The sequence below is a fragment of the Arvicanthis niloticus genome, chromosome 28 (assembly GCF_011762505.2).
Source record: "Arvicanthis niloticus isolate mArvNil1 chromosome 28, mArvNil1.pat.X, whole genome shotgun sequence".
NCBI lineage: Eukaryota > Metazoa > Chordata > Mammalia > Rodentia > Muridae > Arvicanthis > Arvicanthis niloticus.
The window spans coordinates 2,366,178-2,385,808 of record NC_133436.1 but is presented as its reverse complement, the minus strand read 5'-3'; the positions used below and the strand labels follow the sequence as shown (position 1 = coordinate 2,385,808).

Genomic DNA, 19,631 nt, shown 5'->3' with positions numbered 1-19,631 from the left:
AAAAATTATCTTGATACTAAAATTTGCTTTGAGAATTGTATATTGCAGAATAATCAGCCTTGGTGATCTACTCACCAAGCAAGCTGGGCAGACCTGCCCAAACCTCTGAGGTCCGGGAATTCCAGCTGGATGCAGTGAAGACACAGCATCAGAGGCTTGTCAATTTGTCCTTCCCCCCACCCCTCTTCTAATATCTCAACACCCATAATCAGCTTGAAGAAGCCAATGAAGAGTCAGCGCCCCTATTCCCTGGGCTTGGGGACTAAGGTGGTAAATGTTGGGCTGTCTCTCTAGGGAAAAGTAGTGGTTTTGTGGGAATAGAGAGGATTAGCTAGGGTTTATTGCATAGTTATAACCTATTAGTATAAATCTGTATAATTAATATCAAGATGAAGATATAAATTCTTAAATGGCACCAATTTACTTTGATTACAAATTTTAAGGTTTTCATTGGTACCAGCTTCTTATTGATATAAAAGTGAGATGAATATTGTTACTCTCATAGGCATTGTACCAGTATAATACATTTAGGAATACAAGGCTTAGACCCAGTCCTTCTTTAACTTTTTTAACTGATTTGAGACGATTGGCATGTGAGTTAAAGGACTATAGCAAATTCACGGCTTGGGAGTTTATTGTTAAGGTGTACTCTATGTTTTATTTAGAAATAGCTGAGAGGAGTTAACAGACAACAGTCCAGAATACCTTACATGGATAGTTGGTTTTCAAAACGTCAGAAGTCCACAGAATTGACGTGACAAACATTTCTATATTAATGTTCATTTTGATCAGAGACCTGTCTGCTCCTGACAGCTTCCTGTATTGAATTCTAAGAAGAAATTGAGCATCTTTGGAGTTACTCCAGTCGTGGTGAGACAGCCACTAGGCAAGAATTGCCTCTTTCCATCTACAGACAAATTACTGTCCAGAAAAGGACACACTTGCAGAATAGTCGACTGATTATATCTGCCTAGACAGAGTAATCAGCCCTTAATAATTCTGCAGCACTAAGGTCTGTCAGATGATCCTGGGCCAGAAGGCAGAAGAACAGATGCTCCAACGTTTTGTAGTAGAGGGAGTGTCCAGGTGTTCAGAGGTCTCTATAAATTGGCTAAGTTTTAGAAGCTATGCTTTGTGCTTCCCACAATTATAGTTAACTCAGTCATTCTGGATTTCTGACGGGGTTGAAAACTAATAGTCTCGTAGCCAATCCTGGCTATTTACCTTGAGAGAAAAGATTTGAGTGGATGGTTTTCAGCTGACATTCATTCTAGAGCCAAGGAAAAAGCCAGGTGCAGAACTAAGTGTGTTAGTTAGGAGAGATGACAGAGGTTCTGGTTAGTCAACAAAAGGATGGACTGGGTATTAGGACTATCTTGTACCTCACGGGTACAAATTGGCATAATTATATTCTAATTGTATTTTGAGAAAAGTTTCATTTTAACAGGAAGGGTGATATGTCGGAGGAGCTAAGGTAGGAGGAGTACTGAGAGGAAGAGAAGGAGTAAGGAGAGGAGGAGAAGAAGGAGAGGAGAAGCTAGGTGATGAGAGAAAGAAAGGGGCGGGGGATATGGAGGCAGATGTTCACGTGTCTCCACCAGTCAAAGATAGTTGATATATCTAGGTTGAGTATTGGGTTACACTTCTGATTGAGCATTACCAAACTTATGAAGCCTTTGATTAATATTTTTTAAAAATGTATAAGTGCAAAAAGGAAAAGGGGGCATGGGATAGGGGTTTTCTAAGTGGGGGGAATGGGGAAAGGGGATGGCATCTGAAGTGTAAATAAATATCCAATAAAAAATGGAAAAAAAAATACTCCACCATGGTTTCTACTGATTTTCGTGGCTGAGCGAATGAGTCTCCTGGTCAAGAGTAAGGCCATGTGCAATAAGCAGGCCTGCCTTCAGGTTTACACATGAGTTCCAGCCTTCTCTCAATGATGGACAGTGCCCGGAAGTACAAGCCAAATAAATCTTTGCTTCCCCTAAGTTGTTGTCAGTATTTTATCCATAGCAAGGTTAAGGTAACTAGAACACTGGTCAAGTGTTCTTAGAACACTTTTTAAGTAAAGAAGAACTATCTGATATGATTTTAAGACACCAATATACATTCAGACAATATTTTCAATCTAAAAATAAATAATTTCATGATATAATATACAGCAATAGAAAAGCAATAGAAATGATCAACCCAGATCAGGGGAATTCCTATAAATATAGAACAATGGATTAAACCCTACTTGTCCAGTTTAACACTGGAAGACAGCCTTAGAACTTGGCTCTAGGTGGTACATGGGAACACTCGAGATAGGCCTCACTGGCACTGACTGGAGTGACCACTTTAAGTCCTAAGCTTCACAGAGTGAGAACTGGCCTACTTTATACTTACTGAAATGTGATATTTGGGTCAAGCATAACCTAGCTGTGTCTGTGCTTGGACTTGAAGGGCCTCATAAACCACATCACCCACATGGCTGTGGTGAGTCTGACTTCTCTAATGTGCTTTGTGTTTGTGTATGAACATTTAAGAGGCATCTTCAGAAAACAAACCACTAGATGTGGTGCCATTCTCAGTGACCTCATACTTGCTCCCTGCATTCCATCACATTTCATCATATGTTTATTTTTGGGAAGTTAAACCAGTTATTTTCCCATTAAAAAGAACTGTTTTTTTCTAACAAAACACCTCTCATTTAAGAGCACATCACAGTGGCTCTCAAAGGACTGTCAGTCCACAAGGCCACATGGGTAGCACTTGAGCACACAGCAGGTACTGCACAGAAGCATGCAGTAGCTCTTCAAGCCTCATGCAGACACATTCAATGGGAAGATTCCTCAGAGAAAAGAATGCCTTGAACCATCACCCATGAAGGGAACAAGCCAGGCCATGCTTCCTCACACCCTTGATGGCTTCCAGGACTGCCCTGTAAAATGGAACAGAATCACCAAATCTTAGAACACTTTGACATTGGTGCAGACACAAGCCTATTTTAGAGCCTGCCACTGTCCTGGTGTTCTCTGAAGGGAATATCATCTTCAGGCTTCATCTACCATCTGACAATACATGAAATCCAGAGTCTACTGACTGCCTGGCCAGCACTAGCTCTGTCTGTAGAATAATAACAGGTTTCCCTAACTCTGAGTACCATCCATAGTCTGCTGTCCCTATCTCAGCCCTGTCATAAGAACCATGGCAGACTTGTAAGCAGAGGATGTGCCTTCTGAGGAGGGGTTACACAAAGTGCTTAGCTGCTAAAGGAGGGGTGAGCACCCAGACTGCATGTGGCCTTGGAGACTTGAAGAAAGAAAGGCTGATTCAGCTCCTGCTGAACCCTCTTATCTTGGAGGAGGCAGGCTTGGGGTTGGGGGTAGGATAGGCCTGTGACACTACCCAAGGGAAGAGAGCCAGGCCAACAGATACTGCAAAAGTCAAAATGATGCTAACTCTCTGTGTGAGAAATAAAACACTGGGTTCCACTGCTGGAGGAGGAATGAGCGGCTTCTGCCAGAGTGGTGAGCACTGGATGTTGTGGCACAGCAAGGAAGCTGAGAGCAGGATTCCTCATTCTCAGCCGAGCAGGTAAGCCCGAAGCAGGACCACATGCATCATGCACTCCTCTTCCTTCGTGGCATGCCACGCTCATGACACTGACAGACACACAAATACATCTCATGGGTTACTCCAGCACCTCAGAGCAGAGCACAGCAAGCAAACAGTGACTAAGAAACAAGCAGGTAACAGCAGGCCCAGGCCTCCAGAGAAGCCCAGTAATCCCACATACATTCCCACTCAGCAGTGACAGCTCTACTCCACCTCAAGGGGCAGCATCCAGTGCAAACAGCAAGCTCAGACTCCACCCCAAAGAGAGAGAGAGAGGTGCAAAGTTCAGTCACTGTGCTGAGCACCCTTAGTTACTCCACACTCCCTCCAACATCCTTGCCACTGGTGTCTCATAGCTAAGCCAGACTAACAGCTGCTGGTCCTGAGATCCATAGCTGCTACCACAAAATCATACGCAATGCTTGAATCTTGCTCATACTCCAACTCTGCAATGGCCACCGCCAACCAGAGTAAATCTCAAGGTCCGGATCAGGGTCCACCAACCCAGGGAATGTTTATGTTCCAGTCAGTACCTATTGTCCATTCCTCCCTTTGCTTTGCCACCAATGTCCACTTCCTGCACTCTGGTCCTATGGACAAACCCTGGTACCTCCCTCGTTCTCTACCTTTTGCCCACATGTGTTTAAGCAGATGGACATTAAGTCTGTGTGATTATACACTCTTTCGATGAGATTTTGAATTCCTCAGCTCAAGAACTCTGCCTGCTTTACACCTATTTATATAGGGAGAATAGCAATCAGAGTACCTACCTACAGATATTTTAAGTTAATAGGCAGTGTACGAACACGTACATATTCACAAACATGAATGGATATATGTGTACACAGATACATACGGATGGTAAAGGAGAGGAGATGATATAAGCACTCACGAATTTAACCACGCTTCTAGGGGTGAACACTAAACTAAGAGTTCATCACAAAGACAGATGTAACTGCTTTCCCACTCCATTTGATGGAACTTAAACATTTGACAAATTGTTTAAATACAGAAAAGACCATTTTAAACACGATTGAAATGAAATCTAATCTCATCAAAGAGATTAATTACTGAAAATGTTTAAGTCAGCTAGCACTTACTTAGAAAGTTTGTACTCACTCCTTCACAATTGCACACACACATCCAACCCAAACCCCTCTGCTTCCTCCTGACCCTTCTTACTAGTCCCTTCCACCTTCATGTCCCACTAGGTCAGATTAGTGCTGCCAGTGTCCTGTGCATGGTCATGGGGCATCCATTAGAGCACGGGCAAACTAGCAGGAGCTAGAATCCCACAGACAAGTCACCATCCCCTTCTTCCAGCAGCCACTGATGGCTAACAGCGCCTCACCCTGGGTCGAGCCTTACGTGGCTCTTCCCCATCCATGTTGGAGTATAATAACTGGCTTGATCTTGTGCGGGTAGCCTCAGCTGCTATAAGCAGTGACTATGTCATGTCCAGAGCACAGCATTTCACAGCACAGCTTCCCATTCTCCACCTCTGGGCCTGAGGGGCAGGAGGAGAAAGATTTGCTCTAGATGTCCTGCTTAGGGGTTAACACGCAAATGTCTCTTGTTCTCAGCACTTGGACAAACCATGAGTCTGTGCTGATGGTAGCCTAAATACATACATACACCACATATACACACAAAAGGATGCTTCTCTGACCAAGGTTTAGAACATCATTAATCTATGGGTACAAACATAAATGTTTCATTTAGCAAAATGGCCTCATTAGTTTCCCCTTCCTACGATATTCTGAGCCATGGGCTCTGTGACCAGGTTTACACTAGTAGGACTCAACTCCTTCCTGTGAAACAAGCATCAAATCCAACCAGAGAGCAGGTGGTCACTCCCATAGCGGTGCTATTATGATTGCACCAGGGAATACATCTTATCCAGTAGGTTAGGATTATAATGTGCAGGGTCCACCACTAGACAGGTGGCCTGCATAGCACCTAACTATGATAGGTAGCCAGAAGGAAGTTGGTTTCCAGCATATTTCCAGCTTGATTTATCACTGTCCTACATTCACAATGCGGGGTGTCTTCAGCAATGGGTCTCACCGTCTAGCTATAGTGGGAAGTCGAAAGCAATGGCAACAGCCTGGGTTATTTGGGGGCCTCTGAGGCCTTTTGGCCAGTAACTCGTGGGGAAATGTCCCAACCCTAGCACTCAAAGACTGCAAATTCCAGGCAAGCCTGAGTGACTCAGTGAGATACTGCCTCAAAAAGTAAAATCACATCTTTAGTCAAAAACAAAACACACAGATGTCAGGAAGACATCTCAGTGGTGAGGGCACTTGCCTTGCAAGCTTGACTGACTGAGTTCAGATCTCTGGAGCCCATGAACCGGGTGTGGGGAAAGTTGCCTGTAATCTCATCGCTCCCACACTGAGAGGGAGTCGGATCTCCTGGAAGCTTGCAGGCAGCTATCCTGGAGTGCACAGTGCAGTGGCAAATAGCAGAGAGGCCATGCATCAAATAAGACGGAAGTCAAGGACTGTCAATATTTTCCTCTGACCACATGTGTGTCATGCTACATGCTTACACTCACACACAAACACATACATACATATACACACAGATCATTTTAAAATCAGCATATTTCATGTGTTAGATGCTCTTTAGGTAATGACTGCCCTTGTTGGTTGTTTTGTTTTTGTTTAGCTTTGTCTTGTCATCTTGACACCAACTAGAGTTGTCTGAGAAGAGGAGCCTTGGCTAAGAAAATGCTTCCATCAGAGGCAAGTCTGTAGGGAATGTTTTGATAAATGATTAATATGCAATGGCCCAGCCCCTGTGGGTGGTACCTCTCCTAGACAGGTGGTTCTGAGTTGTATAAAACTGTAGGCTAATCAAGGAGAAGCAAAGCAGTAAGCAGCACTCCTCCATAGCCTACGCGTCCATTTCTGCCTCCGGGTCCCTATCTTAGTTCCTGCTCTGGCTTCCCTCCATGATGGAACCATAAACTATAAGCTGAAATAAACTCTTCCCTCTCCAACTTGCTTTTGGACAAGGTGTTGTATCGCAGCAATAGAAACCTTAAGAGAGTACTCCGTCATTAGACTGTTAACCTCAGCCTCCAAGGCACCTGAGTACATCTTTAAAACCCACACTATGTGACAGACGGTAACTCTGTCTGACATCTCAGGGAGAAGCTGTGACTCAGAGACTGTCACAGTCTGCAGTGTGCATGACTATCATTCATCCCCACCATCACATGGGCATCCAGACCAACCCCAGCTTACATGAAGACGCCACTGCTAGCCACAGATATCTACACAGATTCACAATTAGTCAAAGACAATGAACAAAAAGTGCCATGCAATGTTGTCAATACATCTGCAGGGGCTGGAGACATGGCCCACACCCTGCTCCTCTAGAGAACCCGAGTTTGGTTCCAATCACCCATATAGGGGAACCTATAAGTTCCTTTAACTCCAGCTCCAGGAGAATTCAATTCCTCTGGCCTCCAAGGAAACTGGCACCCACACAGATACACATAAACACCATAATTTAAAAACACTAAATAATAAATCTTTGAGCTATCTATAGCTACCAAAGAAAGTTTAGCATAGTTTTGTAGTCAGAAAAAGCTAATATTGGATCTGGCAGTAGTCACAAAATTACATCATACTGCATTTATAATTGTTAAACACTTTCAGCTCAAAGTTTTTAATTAATGTGTATACTATGTACAAACTCACTTTATTTTGACAAATTCGATGGACAGGCCGGGAATGGACTTCAGCTAGCACTGCAGCGCTGCAACCAGCATTGAGGTCAAAAATTTCCACAGTCCGGTCCCGGCCAGCTGTGAGTATGATGTCTGCAGCACGTCAGTCAAGGGTCCTCTCAGCAGTCTCACCTATGAACACACAATTCTCCCTATGTTATTACAAAAAAAAAAAAAAAAAAGGGACCCTCACAAGACTCAGAAATGGAGAATTACTAAAGAACTTCTGAAGTTCCAGAGAAAATACATAGTGCCATAGTGCGACTCTATCACACCTGACTCCAGCTTGGGCAGGAGAAGAGGAGGAAGCAGAGCTCACTGTGAGTAGGAGAGCACATGGTATGAGACAAAGCGCAGACACCCACAGGCACTGAAACTCATAGCGTAAGTTAGAGATGAAATGACAGAGCCTAGCTGCGTGAGGCCCTGCACAGCCCTGTGGCTTTTCATCAGCGCAAGCTGTAGACGCAGCACCATGCTCTGTCACATGGCGACTGCTATGAGTTTTGCCAGTCCAAGGATGCCTATCGCAAGTGTGACAGGTTACTAAGAAACACACTAAATGACGATGCCTGACTCAGTAAATACAGCGGACAAGTCTTATGAGCTTGTCCAGCTATGGCATAGCCCAAACTGTTCTTCCTTGAGGGGGCCTCTAACTATTAAGATAAGGTTATTCCATCTATAATTACTGCAAATGATCCCATATTCCAAAAGGAGAACCACCGTCTGACCTTTATGTCCAGCATGATACCTGGGACTTCGCAAATACCCAAAACAGGCTTTGCCAAAAAGCAATGCTCGGCGCAAGGCACCTCAACAAACCGAGAGGAAGGATACGGGAGTAAAAGTCGTTCACGGCTGACAGGCTGGTTATGTCCACCCCACTGGTCAGTGGGAGCCTGAAAATAGGCTTATACCTGCTTTTTGGTTTATACCTGGAAGAAAGGGACAAGGATATGACCAATGTTTTTACTTCTGACTACAAATAAACATTCTACATTTAAAATCATAAAAATGAAAATAAGGTTTTGCATTGCTTAATCATCTTATAATACTACGGGAATGAATAAACAAGTCCCCTCAATCATCATTCAGGTAATTAATTTAATTTTCTATCAGAAATCCTAGGGTTGTTTTCTCTAGGAATACTTAAATTTGGGCATGTTATATACTAAAACAAATCAACCATAACTATGAGAAAGCAAGCTTGTCCCTTAATTCTAAAATAATTATGTATTACCTTGTAGTACGCAACCAGTTATATAGTGCTGATCTCTCATCCTAAATATCAGTCCTTATTATTTTCAGAAAAATAACATGAGTATGGAGTATTTCTTTGGTGGATGCATGATCTTAATCATGGACAATTTCCTAAGGGAAACTAGTGTGTAGTCTAACCCAGTAAGTAGTCTCAGCCCAGCCAGAGGACAGGTTGGCAAGGGTGAGGCAAAATGTCAAGAGTCAGACTGGTGTCTTAGGAAAGCTAGCCCAGACCCAGGGCAGCTGCTGCAGTGTCCAGGATGAGGACAGTGGTTCTCAAACAGAGGTAGAAGGTGCTCCCTGGAAGAGCACTGTGTCTGAGGCTGAGGAACTCTGGAATGGTCCCAGGGCAACAGAATCCAGAGACAGACCCCAGGCCTGAAGAGACATAAGAGAGGTAGCCATACAGAGACAAAAGCAGTGCAGGCCAGTCTCCAAGGAGGCTTGAGAATAAATATTCAAAGAGAAGTTGGCAGTCACAGAGATGGCCATGATGAAAACCGCTTACAGGAGTGGTTCTCAACCCTCCTAACGCTGTGGCTGAGAGAAGGCCAAGCAGATGACCCCGCGGGGACAAACACAGTCACCATCCTCACTCGTCTTCGGAACTGAAAGCACACTCTTTAGAAGCCCTGTCTCCTACCTTCTTTGCCACCAACTGAGCTGTAGCTTGGATTATTTATTCTAAGTCTGTGTCTACCTAACCAGGTACATAGTAAAGGCCTGCCTAGGCTGGAGCCTCCATTGTTGACCACAGAAAAGGACCAAGAGTTTGATAGAGAGCAGTGGACCAATGCCTAGAAGGCCTTGTTGGGACCCACTTCACCCAACTTTAAGTTGTGGTGTTCCTGACAGGAGCTGCCAATCACAGCAGGTAGGGTTCTCTGGTTTGGGATGGGATAGGATGGGTACAGTAGGATGGGGTAGGGTAGGATGGGATGAGTGAGATGGGGTAGGGTAGGATGGGATGGGATGAGTGAGATGGGGTAGGGTAGGATGGGATGAGTGAGATGGGGTAGGGTAGGATGGGATGAGTGAGATGGGGTAGGATGGGATGGGATGAGTGAGATGGGGTAGGGTAGGATGGGATGGGATGAGTGAGATGGGGTAGGGTAGGATGGGATGAGTGAGATGGGGTAGGGTAGGGTGGGATGGGATGAGTGAGATGGGGTAGGATGGGATGGGATGAGTGAGATGGGGTAGGGTAGGATGGGATGGGATGAGTGAGATGGGGTAGGGTAGGATGGGATGAGTGAGATGGGGTAGGGTAGGATGGGATGAGTGAGATGGGGTAGGGTAGGATGGGATGAGTGAGATGGGGTAGGATGGGATGGGATGGGATGGGTGAGATGGGGTAGGATGGGATGGGATGGGTGAGATGGGGTAGGGTAGGATGGGATGGGATGAGTGAGATGGGGTAGGGTAGGATGGGATGAGTGAGATGGGGTAGAGTAGGATGGGATGAGTGAGATGGGGTAGAGTAGGATGGGATGAGTGAGATGGGGTAGGGTAGGATGGGATGAGTGAGATGGGGTAGGATGGGATGAGTGAGATGGGGTAGGGTAGGATGGGATGAGTGAGATGGGGTAGGATGGGATGGGATGAGTGAGATGGGGTAGGATGGGATGGGATGAGTGAGATGGGGTAGGGTATGATGGGATGAGTGAGATGGGGTAGGGTATGATGGGATGAGTGAGATGGGGTAGGATGGGATGGGATGAGTGAGATGGGGTAGGATGGGATGGGATGAGTGAGATGGGGTAGGGTAGGATGGGATGAGTGAGATGGGGTAGGATGGGATGGGATGAGTGAGATGGGGTAGGGTAGGATGGGATGAGTGAGATGGGGTAGAGTAGGATGGGATGAGTGAGATGGGGTAGAGTAGGATGGGATGAGTGAGATGGGGTAGGGTAGGATGGGATGAGTGAGATGGGGTAGGATGGGATGAGTGAGATGGGGTAGGGTAGGATGGGATGAGTGAGATGGGGTAGGATGGGATGGGATGAGTGAGATGGGGTAGGATGGGATGGGATGAGTGAGATGGGGTAGGGTATGATGGGATGAGTGAGATGGGGTAGGATGGGATGGGATGAGTGAGATGGGGTAGGGCAGGATGGGATGAGTGAGATGGGGTAGGATGGGATGGGATGAGTGAGATGGGGTAGGGTCGGATGGGATGAGTGAGATGGGGTAGGATGGGATGGGATGAGTGAGATGGGGTAGGGTATGATGGGATGAGTGAGATGGGGTAGGATGGGATGGGATGAGTGAGATGGGGTAGGGCAGGATGGGATGAGTGAGATGGGGTAGGATGGGATGGGATGAGTGAGATGGGGTAGGGTAGGATGGGATGAGTGAGATGGGGTAGGATGGGATGGGATGAGTGAGATGGGGTAGGATGGGATGGGATGGGATGGGATGGAAAGAGTGGGACGGCATAAAGTAGGATAGGTGGCTGAGGTGGTAAAGGTGTGGTGGATGGGCTGGGGTGAGTGGGGTCAAACACATAGGTTAGGTTCGGCTCCACACTGGTTCTGACACTGCATCTCTGACCCAGCACATGAGGTGAGGTATGCAGTAGTCAATTAGCAGTCTTCACTCTAACTTGGGTCATCTCACCCTGCTATGATGACATGAAGTGTCCTGCCTAGAAGGACTAAAAGGTTGGGAAGTGGCTGACACCCAAGAAATGGGATGAGTTGCAGCAGGCACATGTTATCACTCATCAGGACACATATTTACTTGTGCTTTTAACAGCTTTCCAATGATAACAAAACTAGAAAAACATGTTAAAACTAGAAAACAACCTGTCTTATTGTACAAGGTGGTAAATATAAAAGAAAAAGATCTCTTTTTACATAAGTGAACATTATAATAAATATTGTGCCAGATATTTTAATATGCAACCATATTTATACTAAAATATTTTTTAGTTTAAGTATTGAAAATCTCTCATTATTATTAGATATTCTTCTAAGTAACATATCGATGTTTGCATTGAGTTACAGAATGTGAATACCACTGTTTAACTATGCATTACACTTCCCAGTGTTCCTACATTATAGCTGCTACTTGACACACACTTGTTATTCATCTTGCCATTTGTCCATGGGGATGCAGAGGCACAGGCAAACATGCTCTCAGAACTTCTCGTACAAGACAGCACTAGCTCTTCTCTTGTGGAGTGGCAAAGTGAAGGTCAAGGCAAAATTAAGGAACAAAAAGAAATGTGTTACAGCCAGGGGAGCTAAAAAGCCAATAACTAAAACTACCTCTTGCAAAAGTTTGTTGGGATTTTTTTGTTGTTGTTGTTTAGTTTAAGATTTTAAAGTTCATGTCTCTAGGAATGAAGAGGCGGGGCCAAGTGGGAAAGTGGGCTAGCTCTCTGGAGTCAGAGCAGGAGGCTCAAAGCCACCTACCTGCATATGTCGTCTCTACAGAGGTCAATGTGGTATTTCAACAGACAAAATTCAGGGCCGGAAGACAGCAGTATGAAAGTATCCATGTAGTAGAATTGTGCAGATATTACTGGCTTAGGAAAAGCATCTGGAGCCTGTGAGGCAGAACAACTGTGAGAACCCTGCAGCACACTAATAGTCTCTCCGCAACACTATACACACACACACACACACACACACACACAGACACACACACACTCTGTCCTCATCCTGAACACATGTCTTGTCACAGCCAACACACAATGCTGATTTTTGCTTACTGACCACTGCCAAAGCTTATTTGAAGAAAATTTGAAAATTTGGGGGTAAAGGAATGTCAAGACGGGATCACTATGTAACTCATACTGCCCTCAAACTGACTTAGAGGATGATCCATCTGGCCTCAGCCTCCTTGATCAGGGTTTACAGGCTTGTGTTACACAACTGCCTCAAAAGATTGGAAAAGTGGGGGAAATGAAACATTGACTATCAAAGACAGTCAACCACTGTTGAAGCAGAGAGCACCATCTGAAACACGGTATAAGAAGCAGGGCTCTAAAGGAGCCTAGGGTAATCCACCCAAATTTAAAAGCAACTTTTGTTTTAATTTTAAAGGAAGACCAGCGCTGTGTCTCATGCAATCAAGCCCACACAGAGACTAGCACTGATCCCTGTTGCAGGACAGTCACTCCTTTGGTGCTGCTGAGAACTTCCAGTGGAGCACTGACCCTGACCAGCCCATCTGCCCTCTGCCCTCTCCAGAAGTGTCCTATAAGTGGACACCTGCCTGTGGCCATTGACTATGCACTCAATGCCTACCCAACCATCCAGTATCTCAGCTTAGTATCCCGACCCTGCAGAGGTTGGGTCATAAGACCAACTGAGCATGTGCAGCCTAACCCAGCATTACCAGAGTATTGCATCCTTGGGTCTCTAGGCCAAGAAAAGGTCAAGCTTCAAAGTACAATTTCTAACACTATCATATACTGTTAAGTTTAAATATTAGAAGTCAAAACATCCAGACTCAGCCTCTGTCTGACGTGTCTGAAATGTTCACCACTTCTGGGTTATGTTTGCAGTTCGTAAGGTCACAATTCATGAGTAGAAGCAAGGTTTCTTAGCATCCTCTCTTCTTTCCACCTTAGTAGTAAGAGTTCCATGCTCTGTCTGTCTCTCCTTTCTCACTCTATTTCCAAATAGCCTTACATACGTTCCTTTAAGCCAGTCCAGTCGCTATGCTCCTTCATAGTGTCCTCCAGACCATCATTATTACCTCTGCGATATAACAATAAACTAATGTGAAGTTAGCTGTGCTTTACTGTGGATATTTTGCCATTTTCATGCCATAACAAATGCAAATATATACTGACCAAAAGTGTGTTGCTATGTGTTATATATGCATGTGTTTCATCTGTGAATGAGTGGAAGAAACTACCCCACCATCGTGTGTCTACTGTAGTAAAACAGATCCTCATTGTATCTGTTGCTGGTCTCCCCCAAAGAGAGGTAGACAGTTGTGACTGTCCATAGCTCAGGGTCACTAAGAATTTTGTCTGATGTCACTGGCCACCATGACACAGGTGCTCACATACACATTACCAAAAGCAGCATGAGTTCTGTCCTGTGAACTGACCACACCCTCAGTGTCTGGTCTCGGCCCGTAGACAGCAACCACCTCTTGTCATGGCTCCAGCAGACAGTGCCCACAGCTCCATCATGACCTAGGTATTCAGGATAAAGGGAAACTAAATAGAATGTCTACCTGTAGAAGAACAGGCCAGAACTGCTTCTTCTCAAGAAATAAGGGAAGCAGTTTCTTGCTGTTCGGCTAAAAGACCAAGTCCAGCACTATGTAAGTCCAGCACTATAGAAGTCCAGCACTATAGAAGTCCAGCACTATGTAAGTCCAGCACTATAGAAGTCCAGCACTATAGAAGTCCAGCACTATAGAAGTCCAGCACTATAGAAGTCCAGCACTATAGAAGTCCAGCACTATAGAAGTCCAGCACTATAGAAGTCCAGCACTATAGAAGTCCAGCACTATATAACCTTGCATTAAAGGTTATATGAATTAAGGAAAACTCAGGTTTTTCTTCTTTCCTTGCCCCTGCTCCTGGAACGACAACTCTGAAACTAATTATTTATTATTAAATACCTAGGCCATAAACTTTGGCTCATTTCCTGACTAGCTCATAACTTATTTAGCCCATTTAAACTATTCTATATCTACCATTTAGTTAGCTACCCCACCCGCTTTGGTCCCAGTCTGCTTCTTCCTTGGTGTCTCCTCAGCATTATTCTCAGTGTTTCCCCGAGTTCATTTACCTGCTGGCTTATACCTGTCTTACTGTTTCCCAGAATCCTCTCTCTTCCTGCTGTGTTCTGCCTCCATTCTCTGGCCACTAGCCTTTTTATTGACAGGTGGTGCTTATAAAAGAGTCTCTCTATATAAAGGCCTACTGATGCGGCTTGTAGAGGAGGCCTTTCTAAAATCTCACATTTGTTAAAGATAACATTCTGACTTCGTGTACACAGGTTGGGGGAAGTTCTAATACCACATTATAAAAAAACAGTGCTCTAAAAGAGAGTACATTGATCTCTGGACCCTGTGGATAACCTGTCAGTATAAATAGGCCTTTTCTTTTAGTTTTAAAGGGAGAAGACAGAAGAACTCCGTGAGGATGTTTGGACATGTTCTGCTCTGGCCAATGGCTGCTGTGGATGCTGGCTTATACAGGTGCCAGCACACCAGTGGACAGCACTGGTAGGAAACCCACAAGCAGGTGGGACTGACCTTCAGTTATGCAAGGCCTACTCTTCAATCTCTTTCTGACAAGGAACATGCTGTCTCCTAATCCCACCTTTGCCCTTACAGTCTCTACAAAGCAAACTTGAAACCACAGCTACCTGAGTGAAGTTCTGAGAGATCCAAGAGCGCAAGGATTCATAGAAACAGAAACTGAAGACAGCATCATGGGCTCTTCCCTGGGTGAGCCAGTCGGAACAGGTAGACAGGGGAGCTGGAGGCTGCACAGTGTCAGGCATACACAGAACATCAGTGACCCAAGACACACTGAACCATCACATTCCACTCCATGGTGCCCTGTGGTAAAGTCTGCAGCATAAGGAACCACAACTTTGACAAGAATCTAACTAACCCAGGCTGCTCTCAGTACGGGAACATGCACACTGCAATTAAAAGGGCACTCAGTGAAACAGTATCGCCAGAGCACACTGTCCAGAAAGCCACCAATAGAAATGGAAGGCCAGAAAGTACTGTAAGTGGGATGCCACTCTGAAACAGGACCTCAAAACAGAGCAAAAAGTTACCAAGCAGAAAAATTATGCCAAATGACTTTGCTGCCCTCTTGTGTCGAGATCTGGCATTTTTCACAAAAGCACAAAGAACCTCTCAAATGCCCAAGGAACATTTACTCACTACTGTGGGAACACAACATGGAACACTGTGAAATCTGTGTGCAAGTTGCTCAAAACGCTGGAAAAAGAATACCACGTGATCCAGCTATAACATCCCACACCCAAGGGACTCTACATCCTACTGTAGAGACACTGGCTCACCCATGCTCACTACTGCTCTACTCATAACAGTCGGAATATGGAAACAGCCTAGGTGTCTATCAACTGATCTATGTACAACGAAAATGTAGTATGTTTATTCAATAAAACATTATTCAGCCTTTAAGAAAAACAAGATTATGAAATCCCCGGGTCAATGGAGATGGATGGAAACAACCATCCTGAGTGTAGTAACCCAGACCCAGAGACACAACGTTCCATGTTTTCGATAATTCGTGGGTATGATCTTTGACTCTTAAGATATGTGTGTTTCCAGCTAACCACTGATATGATCAAAGGTTCCCAATGGAGAAGTTAGAGAGAAGATTGAAGGAGCAGAAAGGGTTTGTGACCCCAGGAGGAAAGCAACAATACCAACCAACCAGAGCCCCCTAGGGTCTAAACCACATAGGGAGGGACCCATGACTCCAGCGGTATATGTAGGGGAGGATGGCCTTGCTGGGCATAGGTGGGAGAGGAGATTCTTGGCCCCATGAAAAACGAACACAGAGTAGGGGGGATTGTGAGGGTGGGGAGGGGGTAGTGGGGGCAGGGGGTAGGTTCGGGCACAGCCTCATAGAAGCATGAAGAGGGGGGATGAGATAGGAGGTTTCTGGGTGGTGGGGAAAAGTGGAGTAAGGGGATAAAATTTGAAATGTAAATATAATACCCAATAAAAAAAAGATATGTGTGTTTCATCTGGAATTCCTATGGAAGTCAGGAAATTAGTAAGGGGCCATAAGGTGGGGCTTTCAAGGAAGCAGAGAGCAAATGAAATGGTATAAAGAGGTGAAGGGTAGTAATGGGAAAGGGAAGGTTAAATGGGGTGGGGGCTGGGAACACGGTGGAGCAAGAACATGAGGTAACTAACACTGAAGAACTTTTGAAAAAGTCACATGGAAGCCTACAACTGTAAAAGTAAGCATACTTAAAATGTATACATACACATATAAGAAGAATTTAAATGGAGTTACTCTATAATGCGGTGACAAACCCCTACTAGATGACATAGGCTAACAAATGAAAAGCCCAGAGTCCAGAATGGTTACCACTCTTAAACTTACAGAACCCCGAATATTACAGGCCATTGCCGATGTTTTGATGGTAAGACTCCATTGATAAAGACATCACATGCTTGAGTCATGGAATACAAAAAAAATGAAGCTGGTTAACACCTGAAGTTTCATCCCTACTGGCTGGCTTCCACAGCACTGGGAGGTGCTGTGCACACTGCACCTATATGATAACAGAGAAGTTATCATAGATTGTACCTGGCTGCAAACTCTGAATGCTGCATTGGGCCTGACAGGACACAGCCATGGTAATAGTGGCATGAATGTCCTAGTGATAAACTATTTTCTGGTTGGATTTAAGGCCCATCCACAAATTGAAACCCATACCAGGCACCAATATCAGGGCTAAGAACGTGTGGCTAGTAGGCAGGCCATAGGGCCTAGGAGAGAACATAGTACTAGTTCTCTGCTGAATGGCCACAGTGCGACACTGACTCCTCATGTCTCAACCATATAGCTATAGACTAGTGCACCTCTCAACCATCATCACATCCACTGCCTTCCTCAACAGGCAGTGATTAACACAGAGTCCTACATCTGGTGAAGACGCAAACGCTGTAAGAAACTGAAGTGCTCAATCTGAATGTGGCATCTACTCCAGCTATAGCACTCCCTCCCAAGGCTCAGGAGAAGAAACAGGCAGAAAGGGCCAGAGATGGCAGAAGAGTACAAGGAGGCTGTGCTTTCCAGACACAGCAAGGCAGTTGGCATATAAACTCACTGCAGTTCTGGCAGCATGAATAAGATCTGTGCAAGCTCAGACCAGACAAAATCCCAGTGTGGAGAGGAGAGGTGGGTGTGAAGCGCTATTGGCAACTGATGGCAGCTGGGAGAGGGAGAGTTGGTTTACTTGAAGGTCATGGCCCTTGTAGTTCAGTCAAACTCCAGTGAGGGCCAGACATACAAAAGTTTATGGACAATACAAATTGGAATTGGTGGGTTAAAAAAGAAGACAAAGACCAAAACACTGGGTTGTTAAGGAAGGGGTGAATCTGGGAAGAGTTGAGGAAGTGAGTATGATCAAATTCTTAAACAATCAATTAAGAACAAATAAATAAACAGCACTGACAAAAGTCTCAAGCACTCACCAAGCTTGAGAACACTCAAGGCCACCGGGAAATGGCACTGTGACTGCACCAGCAGAGAGCAACACTGGCACTGGCTTACGTCTGCCCTGGGGACAGGGCACATCTGAGCATCCTGACAACATGCTTGCTCAGTACCTGCCCTGCACAATCCTACTTCCCGACTTCTCAAGTCACTTTTCTATCAGCTACATAATAACACCCACACTTCTTAGATGACAAACTGGGATGTCTAGACCCACCTCGTCCCCTAACCTCCGGTGCAGAGGCTGCAGGGCAGCACACAAAGGAGAAGCAGGTGGGGCAAATCCACCAGACTGCAGGTTTCTCAAGAAGTGGATGACCCATTCAGAGCTGGAATATTCTCCTCATATTTTATCTTCTACTTACCACAGCATAAGCTGCCACCCTAGACTGCACCAACTTGAATCTGAAAGCCAGCACCAGCAATGGACAAGGCAGGATCACACAGAGACGCTCTATATGAACAGTCACAACCTGGTCCTTCAATACACCACAGAAGGCTGGGAACTGGTGCTCCACACCCACACCCCAGGACAAGACCATCATGGATGACTATAGACCTACTTAGGGCACTCCCCTTTCTCTTTCAAACTACCCTAGACACTATGAGGACCCTGATGCAGACTACACAGTTCGAGCTATAGGCCAGGGACCCAACATACATGGGCCACAGTGTACCTCTGATTGTAAGCCTAACCTTATCTGGTCCTGACCCCATCACCTTCCTAGTACTTCATGGCACACCCATATCTGTGCCCCTATCCCTAGTTAGGAAGGAGTGTCTGTCCACTGCTACCCAAGCGGGCATATAAGGCAAATGAACATAAGTCAAAGGACTTCTGTGTGTATTTGTATTCAGTAAAAATACCTAGCAAGTACATGTTTCCAAAGCAGCTTCAGGACCTTACTGAAGAGCTAAGAATTGTTGGCTGTAAAACCAGGAAAAATTATTTATCAGTTAGGAAATTACCACAGTAGCAACTTTAACATGGTTGCTTTTATATTTTACAAGTATTGAGCAGCTTAATGTATTAAAACATCCATTAAAAACCCTACTAAATTTCAAAACACACTTCAATAAAAACTTTTTATTAAATTAAACATATTTTAGCTCTGTAGGGCTTCCTTCACTGAGCAGAACTGTTCCAATGCTGTTGCCCACGAAGGCCCTGGCCATAGCTGGATGCCTTGTATTACAAAGCTCACGCACTGGGAGGACACCCCATCCCTTCCCAGCCCTCAAAAATAAAGAAACCTGAAAAGGCAGCCGGTGCTCCAGAAAGGCTGGCGTCGAAGACCAGGGACAGGTGGTTACCTAAGCCACAGGCCAGCTGCTGTCCATCCCCTGTTTAAAAAAAATGAACAACTCTATCAAATCGTGACATGCGAAGCCCTCTAGTCAACTGACAGTGGAGAACATTTAGATAAATAGTCATTTTCTCGAGTAGAGAAGAATTGGATACAACACATAACAAGGCTCACTCACCTTTCTCATGCCCCCCTTCCCAAGGAATATGCCAGGCCCTGAACCAACCCTTCATCAGGACCATCACCACCCTCCCCAAACGTCACAGAGCAGCTGTCACTGGGACCTTCTGCTCACAGAAGAAAAACAAAAGGAGCAGGGCCCAGGCTGCAGGCTGCTGCACAGTGACAGCACTTTCACAACAAAGTGGGGAATCTTCACCAAACGTGCAACTTCACAGATGGAAACAGTAAATATCAAAATACCCCTGACAAGCACTGCATATTAGATTTTCAAAAGGCATTTGTCTAGAATTATCTGAAAAGCAGTTCTGTGAGCCAGAGTGATAAATTTTAACTTTTAGGT

The 19,631-nt window shown here is 45.1% G+C and overlaps 1 protein-coding gene across 16 annotated transcripts in view; it reads right to left on the bottom strand.

Annotated features, from left to right (window-relative positions):
* Positions 1 to 19,631, bottom strand: part of Wdr27 (WD repeat domain 27) — a 111,230-nt gene that overhangs the window by 46,911 nt on the left and 44,688 nt on the right. For 8 of the 16 annotated variants that reach the window (XM_076926553.1, XM_076926558.1, XM_076926552.1 and 5 more), the window contains 6 exons: positions 19,056 to 19,145; positions 13,642 to 13,763; positions 12,025 to 12,158; positions 11,689 to 11,781; positions 8,183 to 8,280; positions 7,314 to 7,435 (listed from right to left, as the gene is read on the bottom strand). In XM_076926553.1, coding sequence (XP_076782668.1) covers positions 7,314 to 7,435; positions 8,183 to 8,280; positions 11,689 to 11,781; positions 12,025 to 12,158; positions 13,642 to 13,763; positions 19,056 to 19,145 — 659 coding nt within the window. Of the gene's footprint in view, positions 1 to 4,954; positions 5,111 to 7,313; positions 7,436 to 8,182; positions 8,281 to 11,688; positions 11,782 to 12,024; positions 12,159 to 13,641; positions 13,764 to 19,055; positions 19,146 to 19,631 lie in introns of all 16 variants that reach the window. The other 8 variants (XM_076926561.1, XM_076926559.1, XM_076926563.1 and 5 more) reach the window with 4 other exon arrangements.